The sequence below is a fragment of the Cinclus cinclus genome, chromosome 3, assembly GCF_963662255.1.
Source record: "Cinclus cinclus chromosome 3, bCinCin1.1, whole genome shotgun sequence".
NCBI lineage: Eukaryota > Metazoa > Chordata > Aves > Passeriformes > Cinclidae > Cinclus > Cinclus cinclus.
Genome location: NC_085048.1, coordinates 86,610,587 through 86,635,363, shown reverse-complemented (window position 1 = coordinate 86,635,363; position 24,777 = coordinate 86,610,587). Strand labels below are relative to the sequence as shown.

At 36.0% G+C, this 24,777-nt stretch overlaps 1 protein-coding gene across 1 annotated transcript in view; it reads left to right on the top strand.

Annotated features, from left to right (window-relative positions):
- CAMKMT (calmodulin-lysine N-methyltransferase) overlaps positions 1-24,777 on the top strand; it is a 208,443-nt gene that overhangs the window by 179,461 nt on the left and 4,205 nt on the right. The window contains exons 8-10 of the mRNA XM_062489244.1: positions 9,621-9,695; positions 16,735-16,798; positions 22,593-22,724. Coding sequence (XP_062345228.1) covers positions 9,621-9,695; positions 16,735-16,798; positions 22,593-22,724 — 271 coding nt within the window. The remainder of the gene's footprint in view (positions 1-9,620; positions 9,696-16,734; positions 16,799-22,592; positions 22,725-24,777) is intronic.

Below are 24,777 nucleotides of genomic sequence, written 5' to 3'. Positions count from 1 at the left end.
TGATTAGGAAGAAAAAGCTGCTGGTTCCTGCTCACTTAATTTGATCACTTCATGAAAGAATGGTTTGTGTGCTCATGTCCAGTCTGAAGTTGTAGCTCTTTATCACAGAAAACTCAACTCAGGTGGAAAGCATTCCGCACCTCTGATCATACTTGCCCTGCTTTTTCAATATACTTGTTTTTATATATCTTTTTCAATTTACTTGTTTTTAGATTACTGTGATCAGTACTGCATTTAAAGTGTGCATAAATAGGTGTATGTATATGTAGTGGAATAATTATGCTTTTTGTTCTCCTTCTAAAAATGCCTAACAGTGATTTGCTTTTTTCACTGCAGTTGAGCACAGAGGTAATAGTTTCATGACACTGTCTGTCATAACAACAGGAGCTTTCCAGTGATGGTCGTTTCGGAGACCTTCATTTTCTATATCAAGTGAGAATTATTTTTTCAGTTGGGCACTTTGCATTTATCCACACTGAATTTCTTTTGTCATTTTATTGTCCAATTACTCAGTTTCATCCTTCTGCAATCCTTCACAGTCTGCTCTTTTCCTTACTATCTTGAATGACTTCTTAACATCAGCAAACTGCCACCTCGATGCTCATCTCTTGGAAACGTGTTGACTAGAACACATCCCAGGGGAGCTCCACTGATTATGTCCCTCCACTGTGAGAATTGACCATTTGCTACTACCCTGTTTCCTGTCTTTTGTTCCATTATTTAGCCATGTCAGGGCTCTTCTTCAGTGACAGACTATTTTCCTAGAATGTTGATGGTAAGGGTCTTTGCCAATAGCTTTTTTTGAATCAGAGGCAGGCTGTCTTACCCAGGTCTCCCTTATCTGAATACTTGTTAGTGCCTTTGAAGGGCTCAAGGTTTGTAAAAAAAGACTTCCTTTTACAGAAGACATATCAAAAGTGGCTTCTGTGCTGAAATGTCTTCAGTTTTTTCTATAGTGAAGTGAATATTTTGCACTGTTGCAAAGAATTAATTTCACCTCTCTGAAATGTTCTTATCCTCTGTGAGTGCCCATTCTGTATCCCAGTTATCAGCTGGTAGGAAGATTTAGCACAGAAGGAAGAGTTCAATTATTTTTGACTTGCCTGATTTTATTATTGTGTTTAGTTTTGCAAGTTTATAATTCTTTCTTCAGTTGGGTGCAACTTCAGCATTTGGAGGGATAATTGAACAATCTTTTATACCATTTAACCATTTGCTGACTTTCACAAACTTCCAAGCCCCTCCTATTTGTGTATTCCTCCCAGTTGTGTTGACTTAATAAAGTACATTTTAAATTGCGTTATACCTATGTCTTTCTTCTTTATGAGGCCAGATAAGAATACATAAGGAGAAAAGTTTTAAGTGTTATCTAGCTTTGTAAAAAAATTTCTATGAGCTTGGAATAACAGAAAAAAACAATGTAGAAGTATTACATTGCATTATTTTGAAGCATTCTTCCTCAGATCTTTTATTATTTCATTATGGTCTCCTCTTAGCTTAAAAAAACTTGCTCTTGGTAAAACTATCCCTCTTGTGCTGCACAAAAAGATTAGAGGGAGACCACTGGCATGAGAAGGTGTAGATCTTTCTTCCCAGGGCTTTAAAGGAAAATTCCCTTGAGATGTTACAGTCAAAGATTATTTGTTCAGTTCCTTTTTTGTATCCATTGTTTCAGCCATGTTCTATGTTATTTCCTGGTTTATGTTATTACCGTTGTACCTTTGTCTACCCTTTCTTGTCTACCTTGGCTCTACATTAGTAGGCAGTCATCAAGTATACCTTACACACTTTCAGTAGGTTCTCTCCTTCACAGGCATTCTCAGCTACTATTTGCCATGACAGACTTTAATTTTTGACAAAATTATATTTACACTGTTGTCTTTGTTTATTTCATTAATATTCAGTTAATAGTTATTCAAACATTAACCAAGGATAATAAAAATTGATGAGGTCCAGGAAAGGGGTAGAAGAGTGAATCACAGTTTGGAAATGAGAGAGTTAAAGAGCTCCATTTACTTGTCAAAGGAATTACTTGATTGTTAAGAAATGAATTGATTTTGATCTTAAAGTCTCATGTGAAGAAAAAAAAATCTTTAATAGAAGATCAGTCTTTAATCTAGTTTACAAGTGCCTAACAAGATATAGAAATTGAAGCTAGACAAATTCAGACTAGAAAAAGAGATTTGACAGAATGATAATATATTAGAACATCTTTCCATGGGAAGTGATATTCTCATAAGCAGTGAATGTGTTTGAATCTTTCTGTGATATATGGGCTTTATACAGAACTTTTAAATCTTGGAAGTTTACTGTGGCTCCGTCTGCCCTGAGAATTTGAGCACCTTTGAACTACATCTTCTCTGCTGTTTTTAAGTCTTCCTCCTTTCAGTCCTTCTGGACCTGCCTTGTTCACTTTACATTCTTGGGATTTTTCTTCTGGTTCCCTTGATTATCCTCCCCATGGGTAGACAATTTTCCATAGATCTTTTCCTTCATATCTTTACAAGTCTCATCCTATCAATGTGTCATGTATACTTATGCTGTCTTGCACTTTGAAATTGTCTTTTTTCATAAGAACCATATAATTCTGAATTAGAATTTGAGAGCCATATTTTTTTTTCTCCAAATGTGCTTCATGGCCCTTGCTAAAAACAGTAGTCAGCTTCCAAATAAAAGCTAATTTAGAATGTATGAATGTAGAGGAGGGATGTGAAAAGGCAAATTCGCAAACACCACTAGTATTCTTTTGTTAATGTCTTTTTCATACAAGATACTCTCGCTTCTTTTAAATAAAGAGCCACACTTGTGCTGAATGTTGGCTTGTAATACGTCTACTAAATGAAAATATTTATTCTACAACATTTGTATTTACATGCCATGCATTAATCATGTCCCAAAAACTTAGTCACTTTTGATGCACAGCAAAATTGTAAGTGTTAGGATTGTTAGTTTTGAAGACAAAGCTGTAATGTTCCCATCTGAGTTTTAGCAAAATATGTTGTACAAAATAAGAGAGGGAAAATGTGTTCTTAGAAAAAGGAATAAGGAATAAGGCAAGTATGTAATTTTATTATGCACTTCTTAGAAGGAACTTCTAGGCAGGAAAACCTAGATAGGATCATGGAATTATAGAATATCTAAAGTTTGAAGAGACCCATAGTTGTGTGTGGTGACATTTTTCTTCTTTTATGTTACCATCTTTATGTGATGAATTGTTGTACCAGATACTTTATAAACACAGAGCAAAAAGGCAGCTTGTGTTAGAGAATCTGTGCTCTAAGACTAGAGAGAGATATGCTGAGGAAGGATAACAAGCATAACTGAAGTCAGCATGAGAGGCAGAGTTGGAGGCACAAGAGCCTCTTCTCAGTTTTTAGGTACTACTTTAAAGGACAGTTTCAAGGATAATGGAGCAAGTTTGTGAATGCTGTGGATAACGTAGCAGAAGAAAGTTTTGCAGGTGCATGCTTGAAAAGTTAAGTGGGAGATGTAGGCTGACATTAGCACTGATTAAAGAAGGGACTTTTCCTTTCAATATTGAATGAGAGATAAAAAATAGGGATTTGTTGTGAAGCATTTAGAAATGACAACTTGCAGCTTGCCTGAAGGAGAGCAGAGAAAGATGACAAGATCAGGGTTGTAGGCTTCATTTTCCAAGAGCAGAGAGAACGTTATTGTGATGTTTAGATGTAAGTGATGATGACATGGTCAAGAGGTTGAATAGATTGGTATGAAACTTCTAAGAGCTACAATGCAGAGACAGTAAGCAGCAGAGCTGAGTTATGCAGACACAGAGAAAGGCCTAAGCCTAGATTACAGACTAGAATTAATGGTTATGTCCACAGCAATCCATAGAATGTGTTTACAACGTCTTGTCGTACTTTAGATGCTTCTCACTCACCGAGGCACTGAAAAATACTGAGTTGAGAGTCTGTGTACACAGTATGAAGTAGAGAAATTAGTAGGTTTTTAGCTTTTATGGATGAGATAGCCCAGAAATAAAATTTAGAGGAAGAAAAGGTTGAGGTGAGACACTATGAAATTATCAGAAGTGTGGGAAATGTTTGAAGATAATCTTGAGAAGACCACATTTTAAAAATTGTAAGAAAATTAGAAGAGCTCAAACAGAAAACAGTGGAATTAAGAACTATAACAGAGAGCAATATTTTATTGGGTTTAAGAGAGAAGAAATGTCCAGGAGACTGAGAATTAAGTGCAGACATATTAAGCCTAGCTGAGAAAAATCATTAGTATACTTTGAAAAGAGTGGACAAGTGACATGGAAATTGCTGAAACCTGCAAGGACATTGCTAGAAGAATGTGTCCATTGGCAATTGTAAATAGCACGTTAGAAATGCTTAGAAATCGAAGAAGGAAGGAAAGGAACAATGGTTGTACCTGTGGTTGAAAGCTTAACTTTGGTCCCTTCAAACCAGGCATGCACTGTAGGGAATGAGACAATGGATAAGAATACAAAGGAAAGTGAAGCAGTGAAAGTACGAAAGGCAGGAGGTGAAAGAAGGCGGAGAAATAAGAGCACCCTTGTGATAATATAATAAGAAAGATGGGGAAATTACAGTAGGCAAATTTGCAAGACTCCTCAGAGGAGTTGTAATGATAGGTGTATACCTTGCCTCTATCACTAGATTAAAATCCATCTTCTTGATCTTTATATGTGACTAAAGACTCTCAAACTAAGATCAAGGTGCAGAGAGACATCCTGATGATACCTTTTGTTAATGTGTTAATGAATTTGCTTGCTTAATGTCATAGGAAAAAGTAATATAAACCTCCAGACAAAACCTTTTACCTGAATCTGTATACTTTACAATGATAACGCTTTTCAAAGATTGAAACTGAAATTAAAATATGAAAAGAAGAGGTGGGTAGATAGGGGTTCTTGGTAGCTGTTCATCTGCTAATTGGGACGATTTTTAAAATCCTTATTAAAACTACTAATGCATTTTGAAGCAAGTAAGGCTTTTGTGTCTTTTGTCCTTTTTTTCTAATTTTGAATTTTTGTCTTTATCGCACAACTACTTATGTGCTAATTTGAGAGCTACTCTAGCTTGTGCCATTCATCACAAGAACATCTCAGAGGGTCTTGGAAATGTTTCAAGTTTTAACAATCAGAGACTTAACCTGTTTTTTCTCATGTAAGTTACCTGCCTAGACACAGTAGGAAGACAAACACTGAATAACAGGAGTTGAATAATAATAGTAATGAAGAATTTTGCATGAGAAATAAAACCTGGTAAGATCAGGTCTTTTGTTGTAGATTGCTGAGATACTTTACCAGTGTAAGGAAAAGAGTGTCGACATTTGTCAGGCTATCCTCCATAAATTAGAATTACTGTACAGGGGAAGCCTTGGCTGTTGTAACTATCCCTGCAACATTAGCTTTTTTATTATGTTTTGGTTTTTTTCTTTGAACATGGGGCTATTTGGGAGTACATTTTTGTGCTTTAAGTCTCTTATTTTCTTACTTGATCTTTATGTTCTACTATTATAATTCTTATGTCTTAACCTAATTGCATTTTCTGACTTACTTGTCAATTGAAAAGAAAAACCAGGGAGAAAAAGAGTTTATTTGAGTTTGTGCCATGTGTTGTTTGGGGTTTTTAAAATAAATTTGTTTCAGAACTCTTCAGAATGGTAGAAGGTTGACTGCCTAGGAAACTAAAACATCAGTACATCTTTTCTCAGACTATTTTGATAGTCTGCTTTATCCCTGACCTGGAGAAGAAACCCCTGCATGTGAGAGGATGCTTCATTTTCCATAGATCATTCAATCCTTGTCCTTTTTGCTAGGACTACCATCAGGTTTGCTAATTATAGTAATAAGTTTGTTACATGGGTGCTTTTCCTCTGAAAACTGATCAAATTCATTTGATACAGGCCATAAATGGGCCATTAGTGGGTACCAAGTTTTAGCCACCATCACTTTGACCTAAGCAGTAGCTGAACAGTGGAGTAGTGTTTTTTTCTCTTGCACCTTATTTCATTTTTAATGTTCTTCTTGTAGCCAAAAAGAGCTCACAACTGTTTTATATTTCCATTGGGTCTCAGACCCTTTTCTGCTGAAACTCAGTGGCCTAATTTCACTTGTAAGAAACTAAACCTGCGTGAGTTAAATATGCCAGTACAAAATAATGTCCAGTGGGTTTTACACAGCCTTAAGCACGTTGATTCGTTGGTTTGTTTGGGTTTTTCCAAAAAAAAAAAAGCATTGAAGGTGGGGCTTGGAAAGAAATATAAAGTAAAGCCCATTTCTAAAATTAATAATGTAATTTCATTTCTTCGCACTGTAGCACCTTCCTTCAAAAGAAAGGCATAAAAATATTGTTGCTTCAAAACTTACTTTGCAGGAAGAAAAATGAATTTAGAAATAAATTTGGCTTATGTACACTAATTTGATATCACTGGAAAGGAACATGAGGAAAATACAACTAGGCTTGCATTTCCTTCATGCTGACACTCAACATGATGCTGGTGATTTAAGAGACTTTTTGTGGTGTGGTATTTTTACACTTATTTCTACTTTTTTAAGAGGAAATTTAATAAAAACCGATTTTTGGATTTCCATTGCTACCACTTTTCTGGGTTTCTTGGCAGTGATTTTTTTTAAATGGAAATGCAATCAGTCCTTGCTTCATGGTGACTTCAGTAGTTCTTTCAGGTCTCACCACTAAATCCAACAGTCACATCCTCAGTAATCCATGAAAAACTTATTGTTCCTCACCCCCATACTACATATAGATACATGCATTTAGCTACATGTCTTTACCTTTTTCAGGATTTTTTTTGCAGCATCAGTGGATTTTTCTGTACTTTACAGTCAGGAATTGCATTTGGATTACAACTTTTTTTTTTTTGGCTAGTTGATGGTATTTATCTAAGTCCTAAATCTGATGCACTACTTTCACTAGCACTAGAAATCAGAACAGCTGATTCAGAATCAAGCTGATTCTGACATCAATGTTAATGATGGAATTGTATGCTGACTCTGAGCAGAATTGATTCTGATTTCCAGATATGCAGGGACATGTCTGCTTTCCAGGTGCCGGTGCAGATGTTCGACTGCAGCTCCTGCAAATCTGTGGAAGGAGGTAACAGTGCAGATAGGGTAGCCCTGGGTTAGCTGCTGAAACTGTTTTGGAGGTTGCAGCCAGTACTGCATTTGATATCCATGGCTGTGCCTCCCTTATTAGTCACACTTGCACTTAGCTAAAGATAGCATGGATAAATACATAGAGCCTGTAGTTCCGTGTCTTCCACCAGTGTGCACACATCCTGAGTCAGACCAGGATGAGTCCCACTAGTGTTTATTTTTTTTTTTATAAATTATATCTTGTTTACATGGTGATTCCCCTGCAGGAATAAAGATTTTCCTGTACTTTTGGAAAATACATGGCAAAGTTTATTTTGAATTGGTAAATTTTCATTAGCCTTTGCATAATTATGATATCTTCAAGAATGCAGCTGTACTGAAAAAGGAAACCAAAAGCAGCCCTTGCTGTAGGTCAGAAAACGGGAGAAAGATTGGCTTATGGATGGATGTGGGGCCTTAGCTCATTCCTCTTAACAATACAGATGCCAGTCATGTTGCACCACTGCTCATGCTCCTAGAAACTTGTCAATTCCTTATTTTGCTCAGCACTTTGGTTTGTGAGCTTTTCTCTCCTGACACAAACTCTTCTGTGCCTACAGTAGGTGTACACAGAAAACACTGTTTCAGGCATCCAGCAGAAACCTGACAGTAACATGAAGGGAGGGTGGTTTGGTTTGGTTTTGGGTTTTTTGCAGGAGGAGGCACCTGTGCTTCCTTCCCAACTGCACGTGTGAAGGATAGTAAATATATGGGTTAAAAAAATCATAATTCAAATCTCTGTACTGATCAGATCTCGGTTTCTGTAGCAATGAGAACCAAAGGTGGCCTTTTAAGGCTCACAGTTCTTCTACCAATTTCCAGTTCTGCTTCAGGATTCTTAAAGTATTAGAGAGCGTGCTTTAAACCCACAAAACTTACCTTTACCTAATTTTCACCATTCTAACCTAAGTTTCCACGGAAACAGGGTTGAAAAAGCCGCTGGTAGCCAGCAGGCAGCCAGCAGCTGAGAGTGAGAACTCTCCTTTGTCACTTTCCACTACTGGATGCCTGCTGCGTGCCAGTGTGCAAAGCTACCTAGGCTTCTAAAATCTGGATTACTTTCAATTTGAGGGGGAAAAATTAAATTAATCTACTCTTTTCTGTCTTTGGATTGTCACAGTAAATTCCAGGAGGGCAAATGGGCTAATGAGTCCTGATCTGTTCAGTTACATTGAGCCCCACACAATCAGAGCTTTGCCAACCAACTGGGCCTCTCCTTTCATAATTTCCACGTTTTAAAAGCATTCTGTCTCAAATTTTGTGTCTGTGGACATAAATACATGCATATTGTAGTACCTTAATTCTTTATGGCCCTGTGTCTATTTATCTACATAATTACGAACCTTTTTGCATACAGTATAGTCAATGTACAAAATTCCCTTTTTTCTTGTATACCTAAGGAATATTTCTGAATGAACACATTATAAACTGATCCTCGGTTAAATATTAGGAGTAGGATGTGAATGGAGATGGCTTTTAACCAGAAGTAGATTATAGCTGTGGGAAGACTAAAGGGTCTATTTGGTTAAGACTCATACAAAACTGAGATAAGCATGCACAACCTGACAAGATCAGATTAGACCTTCCCCCACAAGTGCTTTTCCCATAAATATTTATCTACTTTCTATTATAAATAACCAGGAAATGAAAAAGGATAGATTCCTTTTTTTTTTTTTAATAACCTAGAAATAGAAATGCAGCTTCAAATGTTTGGGTTAATGATATTTGAAGTATGCAGTAAATTCCAATACTAGTTGCTGTTTTTTAGATGGGAGTAAAGTACTGAAATTCCTTGTGGCAGCTACATAAATCGGCAGCACTTATAAACAAAGAAGAACTTTGTACATATGTGAATTTTTGCCTGCTACTGGGTATCTTAGAATTAAATAGCTTATCACCTGTGAGAGAATAGGTGTTGACAGAGTCAGCACTGCTGTATTTTTAAGCTTGCCGGAGGCAACATTACTGGCATTGAAGTTAAGCTTGGCATTTTTTCACCCTGTCTCTCCTCCCTCCAGCCCAAGTGAATGCTCACTTCATCAATGAGAAACACAACTGAATTGTCTGCCAGATGTAACAGAGATCCACGAAGTCACATCTATTCTGCAGATCTGTGCTTCATTCAGATTGTCAATAGTTTGACTTCACTTTCTCAAGCAGTAATGTTAAGGGGTAAAAAACCGAAGCTCTGCATGTGCCACTAATTCAGAAAGGCACATTTATTTGTGATCCACTCATCAGAACCTGAGTGGATTGCCTTTCTGTTATAATGAAAAATAGCTCTTTAGCTTTGAGATTTATAACCTTAAAAATGTACAGAATAAGATTTTTACATTAATCTTTGAAAGTAACGAGTTGGCACTTTTTTAAACACTTCTGTGTCACATGATAATATTAATACTTTAAAAATATCAAGATTAAAAATGTAAGTACTTTTTTCTTTTTTTTTTTGAATCTTTTTTTCCTCTAGCATTTTACGATGGGATAATGAGACAGATGTCTCTCAACTGGAAGGACATTTTGACATTGTTATGTGTGCTGACTGGTAAGTACATAAAAATCATAAAACTCACGTTAGAAAAATAGCTTTGCTGGAGTAATTGTACTGTGCTGCTTGCTGATGGCTAAGCAAAGTCAACAAATGAAGCACAAAGCCACCTTAACCTCAACAAATTAATATTCATCTCCATGTGACAGTTATAAGGTAGTCTTCTATCACACAGTAACTTCTACCACATTATTTCCCAAAGATTGATTTTGAGAAGCATTTCCATTTTCTGGAATTGCCTCTGTTTCATGCTTGACGTATCAGTAAATGGACGACTTAGGCAAATTGCAAATAATTATGGCTCAGTGAGGAACAGTCTGGAGAAAAGGGAGTTTATCAACACAAACAGCTCAATTAGCTTACTTCTTAGGAAAGATCTGACTATTGATATAAGGGGATATATTTTTTGCTCCCTGGAAAATCTTTCCAAGGAAAAAGAGATTTTCAAACCCTTTTTTCCACCCCCACCACATTCTGTTCCTTAAATCTATTTGACATCGATATTTGGAGGTATAGGCTTTATATTATTTACACAGGGACATGTTAATTATAAGATAATTCATAGTAGGAAAAATAAGAGTACGGCACTTAATTTATGAAAAGGTAGATACATGTAGTAGTATGGTATCTTGTTTAATAATTTATGCAAATAGATTTGGTTATTTTGACACAACCGTTTTCTGATACTGCATTTGTAGGATTGTGCTGTGCTGTATTTGCTGCATGCTAGCTTTAAAAATGGTACATTATTAATTATTTATGTTATATAAATGTAGAGAGTGTAAAAAAAAAGCTGTGCAAATTTTATTTAGGAGAGCAGATATTTTTAAACCAATCTGTCTTTCCTTCATGGTTATTTGCTCTTGACCCATTAAATGTCCAAAACAAAAAAAAAAAAAGCTGTTTATGTTTTGTGGCACATAACTATTGTGAGAGATCAGATTCTGAAAGCAGAGACTTCCTAGGACTGCTCAGTTCAGCAAATTTTTGTATCTTACCTAGAAATAGTTAAAGGAAAAGGCAAAGGGAAGTACAAAGCTCTCTATTGTTTCTTTAAACAATGTTCTTTTTAAAAGTCTTCTTATATTTCTCTGAAGCTTTTGTTTTTCTTTCATATTATGCTGTTTAAGCAAACTCTTCTTATTTCATGACGTTATTGGTTTTGTACAGCTCTGGAGAATGTGTTTCAAGATCTTTTGCCGTTTTCTAACACCTATTTGTTGTTGTAATGCAACAGTGCTTTGTTTCTCTTAGCATTTAATTTCAGAAAAGTTCTTTGCTCCTAAAAAGGACAGAGGAGGGTTTCTAACTAATCACTGATAATGTGCCTCAGAGATGCATCATCTGATTAAAATAAGGAGCTAAACAACACCATATGATTTCAGCAAGTAATTTAGTAAATGCCTTCCTCACCAAATATTAGAATGGATACTCCAGGTTTCATTGCACAGATGAAGTTAATGCTGGGCAGGATTAGATCAGATTAAGTATGAAAGTCAGATCAGAGTGCTGGCGGACATGAGCAGGAGGGCAGCAGTCTTCTCGGAGGCTTAGACAAGGCTCACATATGGATGTTCTCCAGATTATGTGGGTGAAGCAAGGTCTTGCCAAGAGATTTAGAGTTAAATTTGTTCTTCACACAAATATCAAAACAACCTGGCTGTGCTGTCTCTTGTATTCTTGATACTCACACCATGTCATCCTATTTGTGCTGGGAGTACAGCAGAGTGGAGCAAGACTTAAGTTGTTTTTTTCAGTAATATTCTGGCCTAATACCCCTGCCAGTCTGTTTGGAAATAGTGTAGTTTCTTTAGGAAACAAAGAATCAGGCATGACAGGTAAAATACATAATGCGTTTGCAATCCCTGCATTTTGTACATTTATTTTAAAGCACTTAAGATGCAGGTAAGTGTATAAATATTTATATAGATTTCTAAAAAATAAATAGAAATGTGCAGGTTAGATTAAAGAATGTGGATTTATTCACAAATTATTTATATTTTCTTATTGTAAGTGCCCACAGATATATGTATAGTTTAATAAACATGAAAATTCTTTTATTGTTTGTTTCTTTTAGAAATAACTCTTTTAGTTATGGACACTAGGATTTCTGGTACATGAAAAAGCTGAGGAAAGAAATGTACCATGCTTTATCAAACCCAAATCTTCTTTTCATTTTCATGTATTTCTCTTCAGCGATACAGAATTGGTTTGAGAACTGTTGGCAGGATTTTTGCTCTGTGTATTTTTTGGGCTGCCACTGAAGAGGAAAAAAAAGTCTCTTTTCTTTTAGCTTCTCAGCTGAAACCTGAAGTATGCAGTGATAAAAACAGATAGAATAGATTGCATTTAGTTTAACACCATCATATAGCTCATTGTCAGTCAATAAAATCTGAGATTAGAATAGAGAACTAGAAAGCAAAAAATCTCAGTTCAAATATTAGGTACATGGATAAATTTTTATTGAAGTATTTCCAGCAAGGGTGATATTGTCTGATTCTCTGAATAGCTAACCAGTGGTACTGCTTGATCCCATTTACATGAAAACAAGCTCTATTCATGAACATATTCCAAATCCATATGGAGATTCAAGTAAAAATGTACATGATTACAGCAAGCAGCGATATGTTTATATTCATCTATTTACAGTCAGACATTCATAAACCTTGTGTGCAGGAGTGGAAAATAAGTTATTTCCCAGAACAAACAGTCTATTAGTTAACAGCTAAATTTAGTAGCTCAACTAAATTATAAAATAAATAAGAGGCAAACTGTGAAAGCTAGTCATTATTTAACCATTCAGGATGTTGACAGTAAAATAGTTTCATGGTTCAGCAGTTCCAAAATAATTTTTAAAATGTCAACAATTAGATAAGAACAAATAAAAAAATCAATATGAAGCTACACCTGGAAGAAGGATAAAGTAAAAAAAAAAATCTGAAATAATGGGATCTTTAAAACATATCCACCCATCTCATATTTTTCTGGGGAAATTTCAAGGCCGAATGAGGGCTGTTGGAATTTTTGATTTTTATTTTATCTACACTTGTGGATATAAAATCATACACGTGCTGGAATTCTGAGTTTGAATAGAGAAGGGGAAATCACAGGTGCCTGGATGTACAGGCCAACCCCAAGACTCTTCCTAAGCTCTTGAGAGCCTCAGATTTCTGATTATTTAAATAGGGTATGTACTTCTACTGAGGGAAAAAATTCTGAGATTTTTAATCCAAAGAGAGAGTAAAGGCCAGTAGGACTGAGACAATAAAAAAAATTTATCCTTTATATTGTTGTGAAGTACATTTTAACAAATAATTTGAAATAGAGGCAATAAAAGGTCTAGAACACCATATTGTTTTGGAAATGCATAATATACCACTTTATTTACTTAGAATTATTCTATTCTAAAAGTTTAGCACATACATAAATATTCACATAACAGAGGCCAGGGGGAGCTATCCCACATTTCTTTCACTGCTGAGAATTTTGCTGAAGGGAGTTGTGGCTTTGCCAGGAATGTGGAACTGAACTGAAAGTATTTTTTAAATACCTTAAAATATATCAATTTTGTCTCCGTTAGTTTATTTCACTTACTATAAGGAGATCTCTCTGCAGGAATGCAGTAACATCTCCGTCCCTCCATTTTAGGCCTGGTTTCTGGAACACACTTTCAAGTGCATTGGAACCTGATGACATGAAAATAAGTCTTTTTAGTTTACATCACCCTGGTAGTTGAGAGTGAATAAAAACTAAATGGCTCTATACATTAGACACTACATATGAATGTAATAATTTCTGAAGTACACCTGTAAATTCAACTCTTTTACCCATTGCAGAACATGCAAAAAACCAAAACAGTTCACATTGTAGCCTATTAAATATATGTCCCTTGTTGTGAGGCAGAAGCTGAAAGGATATTAGCGTGAAGCAAACTAAGAATCTACTTGTTTTTTCAAATTTGTTTCCTTGTGGCTTATTGTTACTTCTCTGAAGTTATGGTATAAATTTTCATTTTGGCTTTAATGGCAATTTAAAATTTTAATACAAGGGTAGGAGAGTAGAGAGGTGGCAATGTCACCTGCCTGTTCATCCGGATTTCACAGGTTAAGAGCATTGCCTAAACAAAGGCCAAATCATCAACCATGTTCTCACCTTTCACTACTGTGATTTGAAACTTCCTTGCTAAACCAAGAAAACCTTGCTATTCCTGTCCTAAGATATATAAACATGAAATATTACCACTAAAGTCACGGCAAGCTTAAGCTAAATTTGAATTGAGGTGTGAGAACTGAGTGTGAGTGGTTTAGAAAAATGCCTTATTTAATTTCACTGAGCTGTTCACAGAATCACGGAATTGTTAAGGTTGGAAGGGACCTCTGGAGATCATCAAGTCTAACCTGCCTGCCAAGGCAGGGTCACCTAGAGCAGGTGACACAGGAACTCAGATGCTGTGAGCTTTGAAGAATGCTCTCAGGGACATTTTCAGTATGCTGTGGTAATATTTAGTCATACAATTTTACCGGTAAGAAAAACTGCGTGACTAAATCCCCTTGCGTGAGCCAAATCCTATGCTGTTCCTGTCTGCAGCACAGATTATCTAATGACTTCTTCAGGATTTTCCTCATTTAAGGCATCCCCTGACTCAGAGGGAGGATAGAGATGTTTCCTGGAGTAGGAGTAGCTTTGCTTTCAGTCTTCTCTGCTTCTTCTGGTCAGAGTACGTGGCTCACAGAGCAACAGTTTAGAAATCACAGTACCAGAAACTATTTTCAATTGCAGTAGGTCATATTCCCAGGGACAGGTCTCTTGGAGGGCAAGACAACTTGGGGCAACTGTCTCAGGTTATCTGGGTTTCCTAAGCTAAGAGGGATAAGAGTACCTCCCACACACCAAAATATCAATTGGTGTTGGTCAGAAAAATCGGAAAAATTTTAACTTCTCAGACACTCAGTTTTTGGTCAGCAAAACCTGTAGTTCTCATTGTAAAGGAGCAAAATTGGTAGCAGCAGTTGTGCCCCTATCATATTGGAAAAAAAAAAGAGAGAGAATGATATTCAGGTCTGCAAAAGAGGGATTCTAAAGCTTCTAAGCTGCTCCAAGATTCTGTTTCCACTACACTGCTTTCAATAACAAAAACATTCTAAATTCACTTTTCATTCAGAATGTATTTCTGTTTACATAGGATCCCAGGAAGCCTTAAATGTGTGCATACTTGCAATGTTTCATGTTGAAGAAAATTAATTACTTTTCACTATTCTTTTGGGAGCGGAATCATGTATTTCACTTCTTCTGCAGGTGGTTAAGTTCCCAGTGAAGTAGTGTCTTATGACATCTATCTCTATAGGGATCAACATGAGGTGAATGTCATTAAAACACCCAAGAGACATCAGAGATAAGAGCTGCTTTTTCAACTAATTAAATTTAGGCACCTGTGTTTTCAGTGAAGTTCTTCCAGGAAGATAAATCAAGGCTGAGGGGGAGTCGTCATGTCAATTGCTCAAGTTTAATTTTTCTTGTAAACCAGGCTATCAGGGAGATTGTTAGCTGGTACTTCATATTCTCAAGGAGAAATTCAGAAGATCATAGTTTTCATTAAATGTTCTTCACCGTATATAGATACCCATTTTACCATACTTTCCCAGCAGTGTGAGGTCCTGCCAGTTTATACTAATGAAATATGGTCACTTGCAATTTTTTTTTTGTTTTGTTTTATTTGTTTGTTCCAGAGTAGCAAAAATTCACAGTTCTTGCACGGCTGCTTGACTCTGTGGTATATAATATGGTATTCTTGGTAGCTGTGCAGTATCTTTACCTAAATATCCATACATCTTCTGTTCTTGATGGAAGGCCTGTGGTTGGTGGACTACTTTTTGCCCTTCAGTGTTTCCATATATTCTTTATGTTCCTTTAGAATTTCAAACCTGGAAAAAAATTTACCCAAATGTCTTCAAAAAAGAAATTTGACAATAAAAGGAAGGGGAGTCTATTAAAAAACCTGAAGAGAATGGACAAAATGCCATGTAGTATGAAACTTGAGCTTGACACAAGCTGGAAAGCAGTTTTATTACAGAGAAAATGGGGGAAGAAAAAAAAATTCAAAAAAATCGCATTATCTCTGGCCTGCTTGATAGAGTTTCTTATCTGAATCACCAATATAAATGCAGCCCATGGTAGTAAGGACTGAAAGGCATCAGTTGCTATCAGATGGTTGTTCACTAACCATTGTAAATGCACTCATCCACAGTAACTACATGTCCACAAATATCTAGTCAAGAGTGATTGGCACCCTGGTTGCCACTATTAGTATATACATTAAGGTACTGAGGGGCATGAAGAATGAATTATCCCCTCAAATCATGAGGTAATCACACCAAAATAGGGCTGAGCGTGTTGGCAACATTGCATGGGAAAATTGACTCTGCTGCTATCCTTGCGGGACCCATGCTGGAGATGAAGGATTGCACTCTTGAGAGATGACAACTCTGTACAATCTGGGCCATTGTATTTCAACAGCGTTGGAGAGAGGGAGGAGGCAGGGTCTTGTAAATCTTTGCAGGGATGGACAGAGATAGATATAGAAATATAGCAAATATGTTTAATAGGTAAGAATTAATGCCAAAACTGTGAAGGTAGAAGGAAAAAAATACCCTTAATAATAATACCTGAACTACAATAGAAAACATTTTTAAAAACCCCATCTTCCTTGTATATGCATGTCAAATGCTAACTTTTTATGTTGATCCTAATTTCTGATACAGTAATATTTTAATAGCTAGCATGTGTGATTGGTGAATTTCAACTATATAGATGTTTCATGCTGATAATTTAGCTTTAGTTTAGACTTTAGTTTAGACTGTATTTTATTTTATGTCGTTTTAAATGTTAAAAGTACCTGAACTGCTTAGAAATGTAGACCACAGTTTCTCTTTTACAGCATTGTGTAAACATATGTAATTAGCCTTGTACTTATCTGCATTAGTATCATTAGAATTGAAAACCCATTTTAATCTGGATTCTGTTCTCTTCTCAATGTCAGCCTGTTTCTGGACCAGTACAGAGCTAGCCTTGTTGATGCAATAAAGAGATTACTCCAACCCAGTGTAAGTATGTTTCTATTTTCTCCTGAACACTGGCTTCAGAATAATTAGTCTGTGCACAATGATTGAGAGAGTAATGGAATGGCAGGATTAATGTCATGTAATACTTTAATACTTATTATGTCCAACTTCAATTGAGTCTTCTAATCTATCAGATTCTTTCCTAATCATAAACGAGGAAACTTCTTATACTTGGCCTTCTGATAAGGAACACAGTGGGTAGTAAAATAAATGAAACCGCTTCAAAGATAGCGTCAGATTATTTTTATCAAAGCGTTTCTCAAGTATTTTCCTTTGATAATAATGTCTTCATATTAAAGTAAAATACAATATTGAAAATTTCTATGTTGGCTTCTGTCATTTTTAATCCCTTCAATTGTAACCTTTGTCATTGTGTATTTATTTATTATGAAAGAATATTTTTTTCCTTTTCATTTATGTTTATATAAAATGAACAAATCCCTTATATCTATACTGTAGCTTAAAACATTTTTCCATTAAGTAAGCCCTGTGTTTACATGTTTTATACCTTAAAAAATAATGAAATTATGCTCTTCATAAAATGATTACATGTTCTACATGAGTGTCACTCAGGAGATATTTTATCACTCTTAAATCTATTGGGCTGTTTAAATCAGAGAGACTTAGGGGCAAAAAAAGTCTGTGACATGCATACTTAAAAAGGGAAGATATCAAAAGAAGAAAACGAGAAAACATTAAGTAATTGCTCTAAGTAGCATTTTGAAACAGAAGTTATATCATTCATATTTAACATCCAAATCTTCCAATAAGGCAGACTTTCAATTTGAAAACAAAACATATCATGCTAGCAGCACATTTCCAAACTTTATTTAAAATCTGTAGTGTACTTTCTGCACAAGGGATTTTCACTGTAAAAGGAATAGAAGACCCGAACGTGCAAAGGCTTAAGAACCTGAGTCATTTTAGTTGTGTAAGTAATCCCATTCTTTGCTTAGAGTGATCAGGTTTCTATTCTTGGTTCTATCATAGACTTTTCCTGAGTGACCTAAGGCAAGTTACTTAAGACTAAATTATTTTAATGAGCTGTGGGGCAAGGCTGCCAGGAAGACAGGAGAAGTGTAGCCACCCTGAGGAAAAGGTTACCCAGATATTTCTGTCAGTGGCAGTAAGAAGAGGTTAAGCAGCTCCTGCTCAGTGATGCATTCTGACTTTCATGATGTACCAACAGTTGTCAAAGTGCAATAATTTTTGGGACCACGGGTGATCTGGAACACAAAGCAGATCCCAAGTTTAAAAAAATAGAGAAAAATTTTTTCAGCCCAGATCAATGTCAGCAACTGGTTCTTCGGGTATTCTCATGATCTGCTCTGCTGGCTCCATGAAAGGACGCTGGGGAAGAAAAGCATGAGTGGGAGGAAGAGAAGTGTGTAAGAGGTGCCCTGGTAACTGCAGAATTGTTAGGCTGACTTTAAGCCCAACCTGGCCTGACTTTGTTTCTCTTTAACTCCAATCAGCTAATTCAAATTCAAAACATGCCTTTGTATTTCAGAGCATATGATCTACACTCCTTTGTGAATATCGATGTACTAAAAGGAGATGGCTTTTTGTTGCCTGTCTTCCTAGTAGTGTTTGCTTCTGCACATTGTGATTAATAACATAGTCAGTATTAATAACCTGGCACTTATTTGCTGTGCATTTTAGGCACAGCAAATGGTTCCTACTTCTTATCAGCAAAGCTAGCTTAAGAAAGTCGTGCTTCATGCAGGAATTTCTGTTGCAGAGTTTTGGACCCCTATCCAAACTGTGGGTTTTTTTAACTAAATTCAGTTGCCTAATCCACTTTATGAATGGCTATATGGATGGATATCCAGTTATGGCATGGCCTTGCAAATTATCGTAATTTAAAACTAGGAGGACAGCAAACTGTTGTATAGAATGGGAGCTGGAAGTACAGACACCTTAAATGAGCTGCTTTGTCCAAAAATGATGTGTTCAGCAAAGATGCCTTCAAGCATATGCTTTCAAGGTTTGAAAGACACAAATAAAAATGTATGCTCATTTGAGATACCAAAAGACACAGTCACAAGTATGAAATAGTTACCATTTTCACTGCTCTTGTTAACCTGTATCAATCTAAGGATAATGTCAGAGGACACTTTATTTTTAAATGGCACTATACTTAGGCTTTTAAAGGCCAAATAAATCAATAGTGAACTTATTTTTTCCAGTTGCAATAATTAAGAATGGTTTTTGGGCATTTGTTTTTGTCCAAACTAAGGCATAAACTTCTTTTATTAAGTTTACTCTTCTTTTATTAAGTTCACTCTTCTACATTATTTTGTCTCAAATTTAGAACTTAGATTTCATTTTGGAAATACTTTGGCAAAATGATAAAACTGGCATACCTAAATGCAAGTCATTTTTCAAATATAACTAGGATACAACTAGTTTAGAAGAGTCCAGGGAAAACAATAACCAACGATACCAACCGAAAAAGTGGAATAAGCAAAGAATAACAGATATCCTTGCAAAGCTCTCTTAAAGGAGAGATTCAGAACACATAGCCTGTTCCTACCATTAATTTAAAATCTATCTATGGTATTTCCTTTTTCAGTAAGGATGATATTTCTGGCTATTAGAATCCTTATGGCACAGAATGATGTGTTTTGGGTAAGTTTTTGTTTTCCTTGAAACCAGACTTGATAATTTATATCATCTGGTTCCTAGCATTGTCCCCATGGACAGTTGTGTTGACACAAGAAGAAATTCACAGAGAGAAATGAGCAGCTCACAGAGTTGCTGAGGGCTGAAATTTCTATCTGAATTTGTTACAGAGGTAAATGTCACCTTTTAACCCATTCAAAGGATTAGGCACAGAAATATTCTATTGAACAAATTTATCTTGAATGGCTATATTTCATTTCTCTCAAACTACTTGACTTGATATGCCAACATTTAGGGCTTTTTTATATCATTAAAATTTACTTCGAATTTAAATTTCAGAATAAGCATTTGTTTGTTTGCATACTTTCCTAATTAAGAACTTTTTTTATCAAGGTTTTGGTTATTCTGTGGCCTATCCATTCAAAATCCCAATGAAGTCAATGGGATGCTGTTGAGCTGAGAATAGTACCAGCAAATAAGACCACATTTCGTAAAAAATTGATGAGTGAAGTTATTCATAGTCATGTTGAAAATATTAATGATTGTCCCATTGTCTTACTGTAGCATTTTAATAACACTTCAAACTATCAGAACTGGCATTTTCTTCTGTGGTTTTTTTTTCACAAGTTTACTGGAAGTATTTTTCCATCTGAGGAGAGACCATTTTGAATTTTAAAAATCATCCTTTAAACATCATCCTAAGAGACACTTTTGAATTAGAATTAAACTTGGAATAGTCCATCAAGAGTAGAATCAGACCACTGATCTAATTTTTTTATTGAACAGCAGCCAAAGAATGAAAAACATTTTATAGCTAGAAATGTGCATACAGCCCTCCAACTGGTGGCAGAATCACAGAGATTGGGCAGATGACAAAAGAGTGCTTTAAATCCAGATTGTGATAGACCAGAGTTGACCACAGTACCTGCCAGTTGTGAGGAGATTATTGTGGTATTAAAGTTTATTCATGATTTCTTGGTGAGGCAAAATCCATAGGTGTTTCAGTCAAAAGATTAACAGGTTTTCACACCAACTAAGGAGCTGGCCAACAGTAACTGTGTAGTGGTTTCCATAAAAGCCATTCCCCTCTTTCAATGTTATTTCAAGATGTTCTGCCTGGATTTAAGATGTACTTCATACTGTGCTACATTCTATTTTATTGTATTTCTCTTTCAAATTTAATTGAAAGTAGTCCTCTGAGAATATGAGATGGAATGACCGCATGGACTGACTCCAGATGGGGCAAAGGGGCGCTGCTGTGTGAGCAACTTATCAGAGCTGCTGGATCAGTGGCCAGTGTAGGGTCTGTAGCTTCCATCTGTCTCTGTTCATGAGTCACATCTGAAGTTCCCATGTGAATCACATGTTCAGTAAGCCCTGGATGAGGGACATTTTTCCCATTACAGTGATCGTGAAAATGAGGGTCTCCAGAGGAGTCTTGGCCTTCTTATGCCAGGAAGGGTTTTTGCACAACAACGTTCTGGGGAGCGTGAGATGGCAGCAGGAGGAGCAGGATCCTCAGTTGAAGGCTCCCTTTGCTGCCCACTTCTGTCTGATGACATTAAAGCATGCCAAGGATGTGAGGGAACCGACTGTGAATTTCCTGTGTTTAATGTTTTTCATCCTGAGCTGAGCCTATATTCAGACCTAGCATTTACATCAGCAATTCCAGTACCTTTGGTGGGAGTTACACCCCTTTGCACCTCTTATTTTGCCACAGAATTAAAGCTACAGCTACAACAAATGAACAGAAGTTGGGTTGCTTTGGATATTGCCCTAAGACTCCTTTGTCCTTAAATTTCCCATAAGAAAGATGAGGGTAACAGCATTCCTCTATCTCACCTAGCTGTTGTGAGAATAAATATAGGGCTGTGGTGTTAATGGTTGGAATCTTTTAAGTACACATTAACACCAGAGGTACTGATGTAGCATTTTTATTGCTGCCTCACTGTGCATTGTCTTGGTGTATATGTGCATGTGTGAGATACAGATTTGCTCCCTATTCTCCTCACTAAGTGTCTGTGTCAGCATTGTAACTTTCCAGCACTCCTATTGAAATTCTCTATAGTGATCACTCTATTCCTGTGGCATACAGATTTCCTTTTCTCAAGCTAAATGTTCTTCCACAGCGTCTAATCCTTTCACAACTTTTTCAGATCTCCAAAAATGTTTTTTGTCTCTTTGTTTGATTACAGCACCTCACAAATTAATCTTAGATCTCATTAACATAGAAGTTATATACAGGAGCTTACAGTAAACTTTGTGGCTCCCCTCAGTGTGATATGATGTTGGCTGATATTAACCTTTGTTTACAGCTCTTCAACCACTTTTCATTCCATATGACAGAACACAGTATTCAGCCAATTAGAATTAATTCTCCAAATAAGACTTCAAGAGATGCTCCATCAAGTAGGTTACATTTTGGGCAAGTTCTTTGCACAGTGTCTAAAATCTATCAGTTCAAGGTACAGTCATTTTTGTTTTCTTAAATACAGAGGGATGAACAAAAAAATTAGGTAATGGACCATAATGTATTGCCTGGGCATCACAAATGGCCTGATCATCTTGCAAGAACCAGAATGTGTATTCAGGAGCATTAATTCTTGATTTAAATGCAATTTAAGGTCAAATTTAGTTGCTCTGCTCAGGTAGTTTAAAATATCTTCAAAAAAATTAATGATTGGGTCTTATTTGCCTCGCATTTTGCCTTGTTTTATATTGTAATTCCACTGACAGCGAAAGGGAGGTACTCTTCCATGTGTGAGAGAGAAAAAAGAAAATCATTATTTACAGTCTTTGCATGGTCATGAGCTAACAAATGGATTTTTCACTGAGTGTATGTTTTGTATGCTTTTTCTGTCTTTTATTTTGGTAATCCACAGACACCATTATTATATGAAAAGAAGCAGATGTATTGCAGTTGGCAGTTTTCTAAAGAAAATATTTATTTATTACTTTCTAGATTGCGTTTGTTTAATCACAGAAATCATGCATATTTTGAACAATTATATATCTTAGCATATTTTAGTATTTTAACAAGAGAACAATTGACTTTTCCAGCTTGAGCATATTAAAAGCTTAGTCAGGTGTATGCTATATCTGGTTCCCTTCCAGTTTTAAAAATGTATAAATTCTCTTTTTAATGTTCCAGGGAAAAGCAATGGTATTTGCTCCACTCCGAGGGAATACTTTAAACCAGTTTTGCAATCTAGCTGAAAAAGCTGGTTTCTCTATCCAAAGACATGAAAATTATGATGAACACATTTCGAACTTCCACTCCAAGGTTAGTTTTCTGCTTGTGTTAGATAACACTTTAATCCGCATTGCATTTTGAAGAGATCATGGTCCTTTTGGCAGGTAACCTAAATGTTTGATTAAAGTACTCCTTAGGTGTGCTGTTTCTGAGCAGCTATTTTTGTATCTGATTATTTTGTGTGGTAGAGCCATCCTTTATCTCTACACGTCTAGAAGAGTTTTGCGGAAGCATCTCCTGTTTACCCTTTTCATTCACAGAAATCTAATTTATGAGAGTCTTTTCTTGTTGTTGTTAGCTGCCTATAAATATACAGCACACAAGCATTTACATTTTAATAAAAAGCCTGCAACTTTTAAATAGGTTATATCCTGAAATGGACTGAAATAAATAGGAGGTGAACGTCTAATTGTATCATATCGTACCATAAATCCTTATCTCTGGCTGCTTTATGGCTGGGTCAGTTGGCAGCTTCAAACTGCTAAATCTCATACAGAATTTCACAGTTGTGGGGTTGTATGTCAGATCGAGGCGCTACAAGATTTAGGTCAAAAGCACTTATCTGCACGTGATTTCTAAGCTTGCTTACATAAAGCTACTGTTATCAGTCTCCTTTTTTATTATTTATAAGTATGGAGTAATACAGGACATGAAGAGGAAGGCGCTTCACAGAAAACTTTTTAGGAATTTATTTCTTATTTTCCTGGAGAAGCGCTTATCAAAATCATATTTATTACTTGCAGTTCTGAGATCTCTCTTTCTTACCTTAAGGAAATCCACTGTTATAGGTCCATGTGACCTCAGACATAAGCTCTTGAAATTTTCTAAGAATTGTCCCTGGAAAATACAGACATGTTCGAAATTGAGGTGAAATGCACTTTTTTTTCTGTTTAGCACCACCATATGATAGAAATCAGATTATGCTAAAGAATATGCATGGGATGTTGTGAGGAACAAATACATGTTTTAATGTGTAATTTCATATATAATAAAGACTCCCATTAAGCTATCTAGACATGTATACATAAAATCACTTAATTTCATATTCATATAGGTCTGAACCAGGCCACATGAAAACAAAATCAATTTCAGTCACTGTTCATCACATAAAGTGATGTAAATGTAAGGCCCAACATGATGGATGTTTTATTTGCCTCCACCTGAAAAAGAGCATGATTTTGATTATGTTGTTTCATGGTGGTAGTTCTCTTTCATTATGCACTGCATCCAAATTAGCTTTGTGGCAGTGAAATGCAGGAGTAATAGTTGTTATCTTGATCCAAGAGATGGGTCTAAAACGATAGAGTAGCTTATTTTGCTTAGAAAACAAATCTATCTTCCTCTGGTTATATGTCTGCTACAGTCCTTATAGTGGTGGCCATAGCAAAGACCCATCTGAAGTAGCTTTAAATTAGGGAGCTCTAGGCATGCAGATCATTTTACTGAGGTATTTCTGAGCGCAAGCTGTGAAACTTAAGATGTGCATGTACTTGAAGAGGTAATGCTCTTAAGATGTGCATGTACTTGAAGAGGTAATGCTCAGCTTCATTGGTTTAAGTCCAGTTTGGGAATGTTTTTCTTCACTGTAATCACAGCTGTGACAGTGTTTTTCCTTGTTCTTCCTTCCTCTGTCTTCTTTTGGCTTGAGAAAAAAAAAAAATGTTCCCAAAGACAGATTACTGTTCAGCACCTGATGCAGTCAAGAATAACTTTTTGTTCATTTAATTTTTTTTAATGGAGGCATTTCAATTTTATTGGAAGAAGTCTTCAAGAGTGCGAGAGATAAAGGTCCAAATATATTTTTGAATGGCTTTCTTTATGTGTGTTATTCTACTTTTTAGTGTGATAGTGTCCCAGGGTATGCAGTGATAGCCCAACACTGCTCTCTTACTAGTCCTGCAATATTCAAATATATAATGACTGCAAAACAAACATTTTGTTGACAAATTACATGAAGGGTAAATTCTGCCTCTTTTCATTATTCCTCAAATACATATCCTGCAAACTTGTACAAAGTGTAGACAGACTTGTGCAATCACACTTGGCCTCAAAAAGGGATAGAACAGTGAGTCTGGCAGATTTC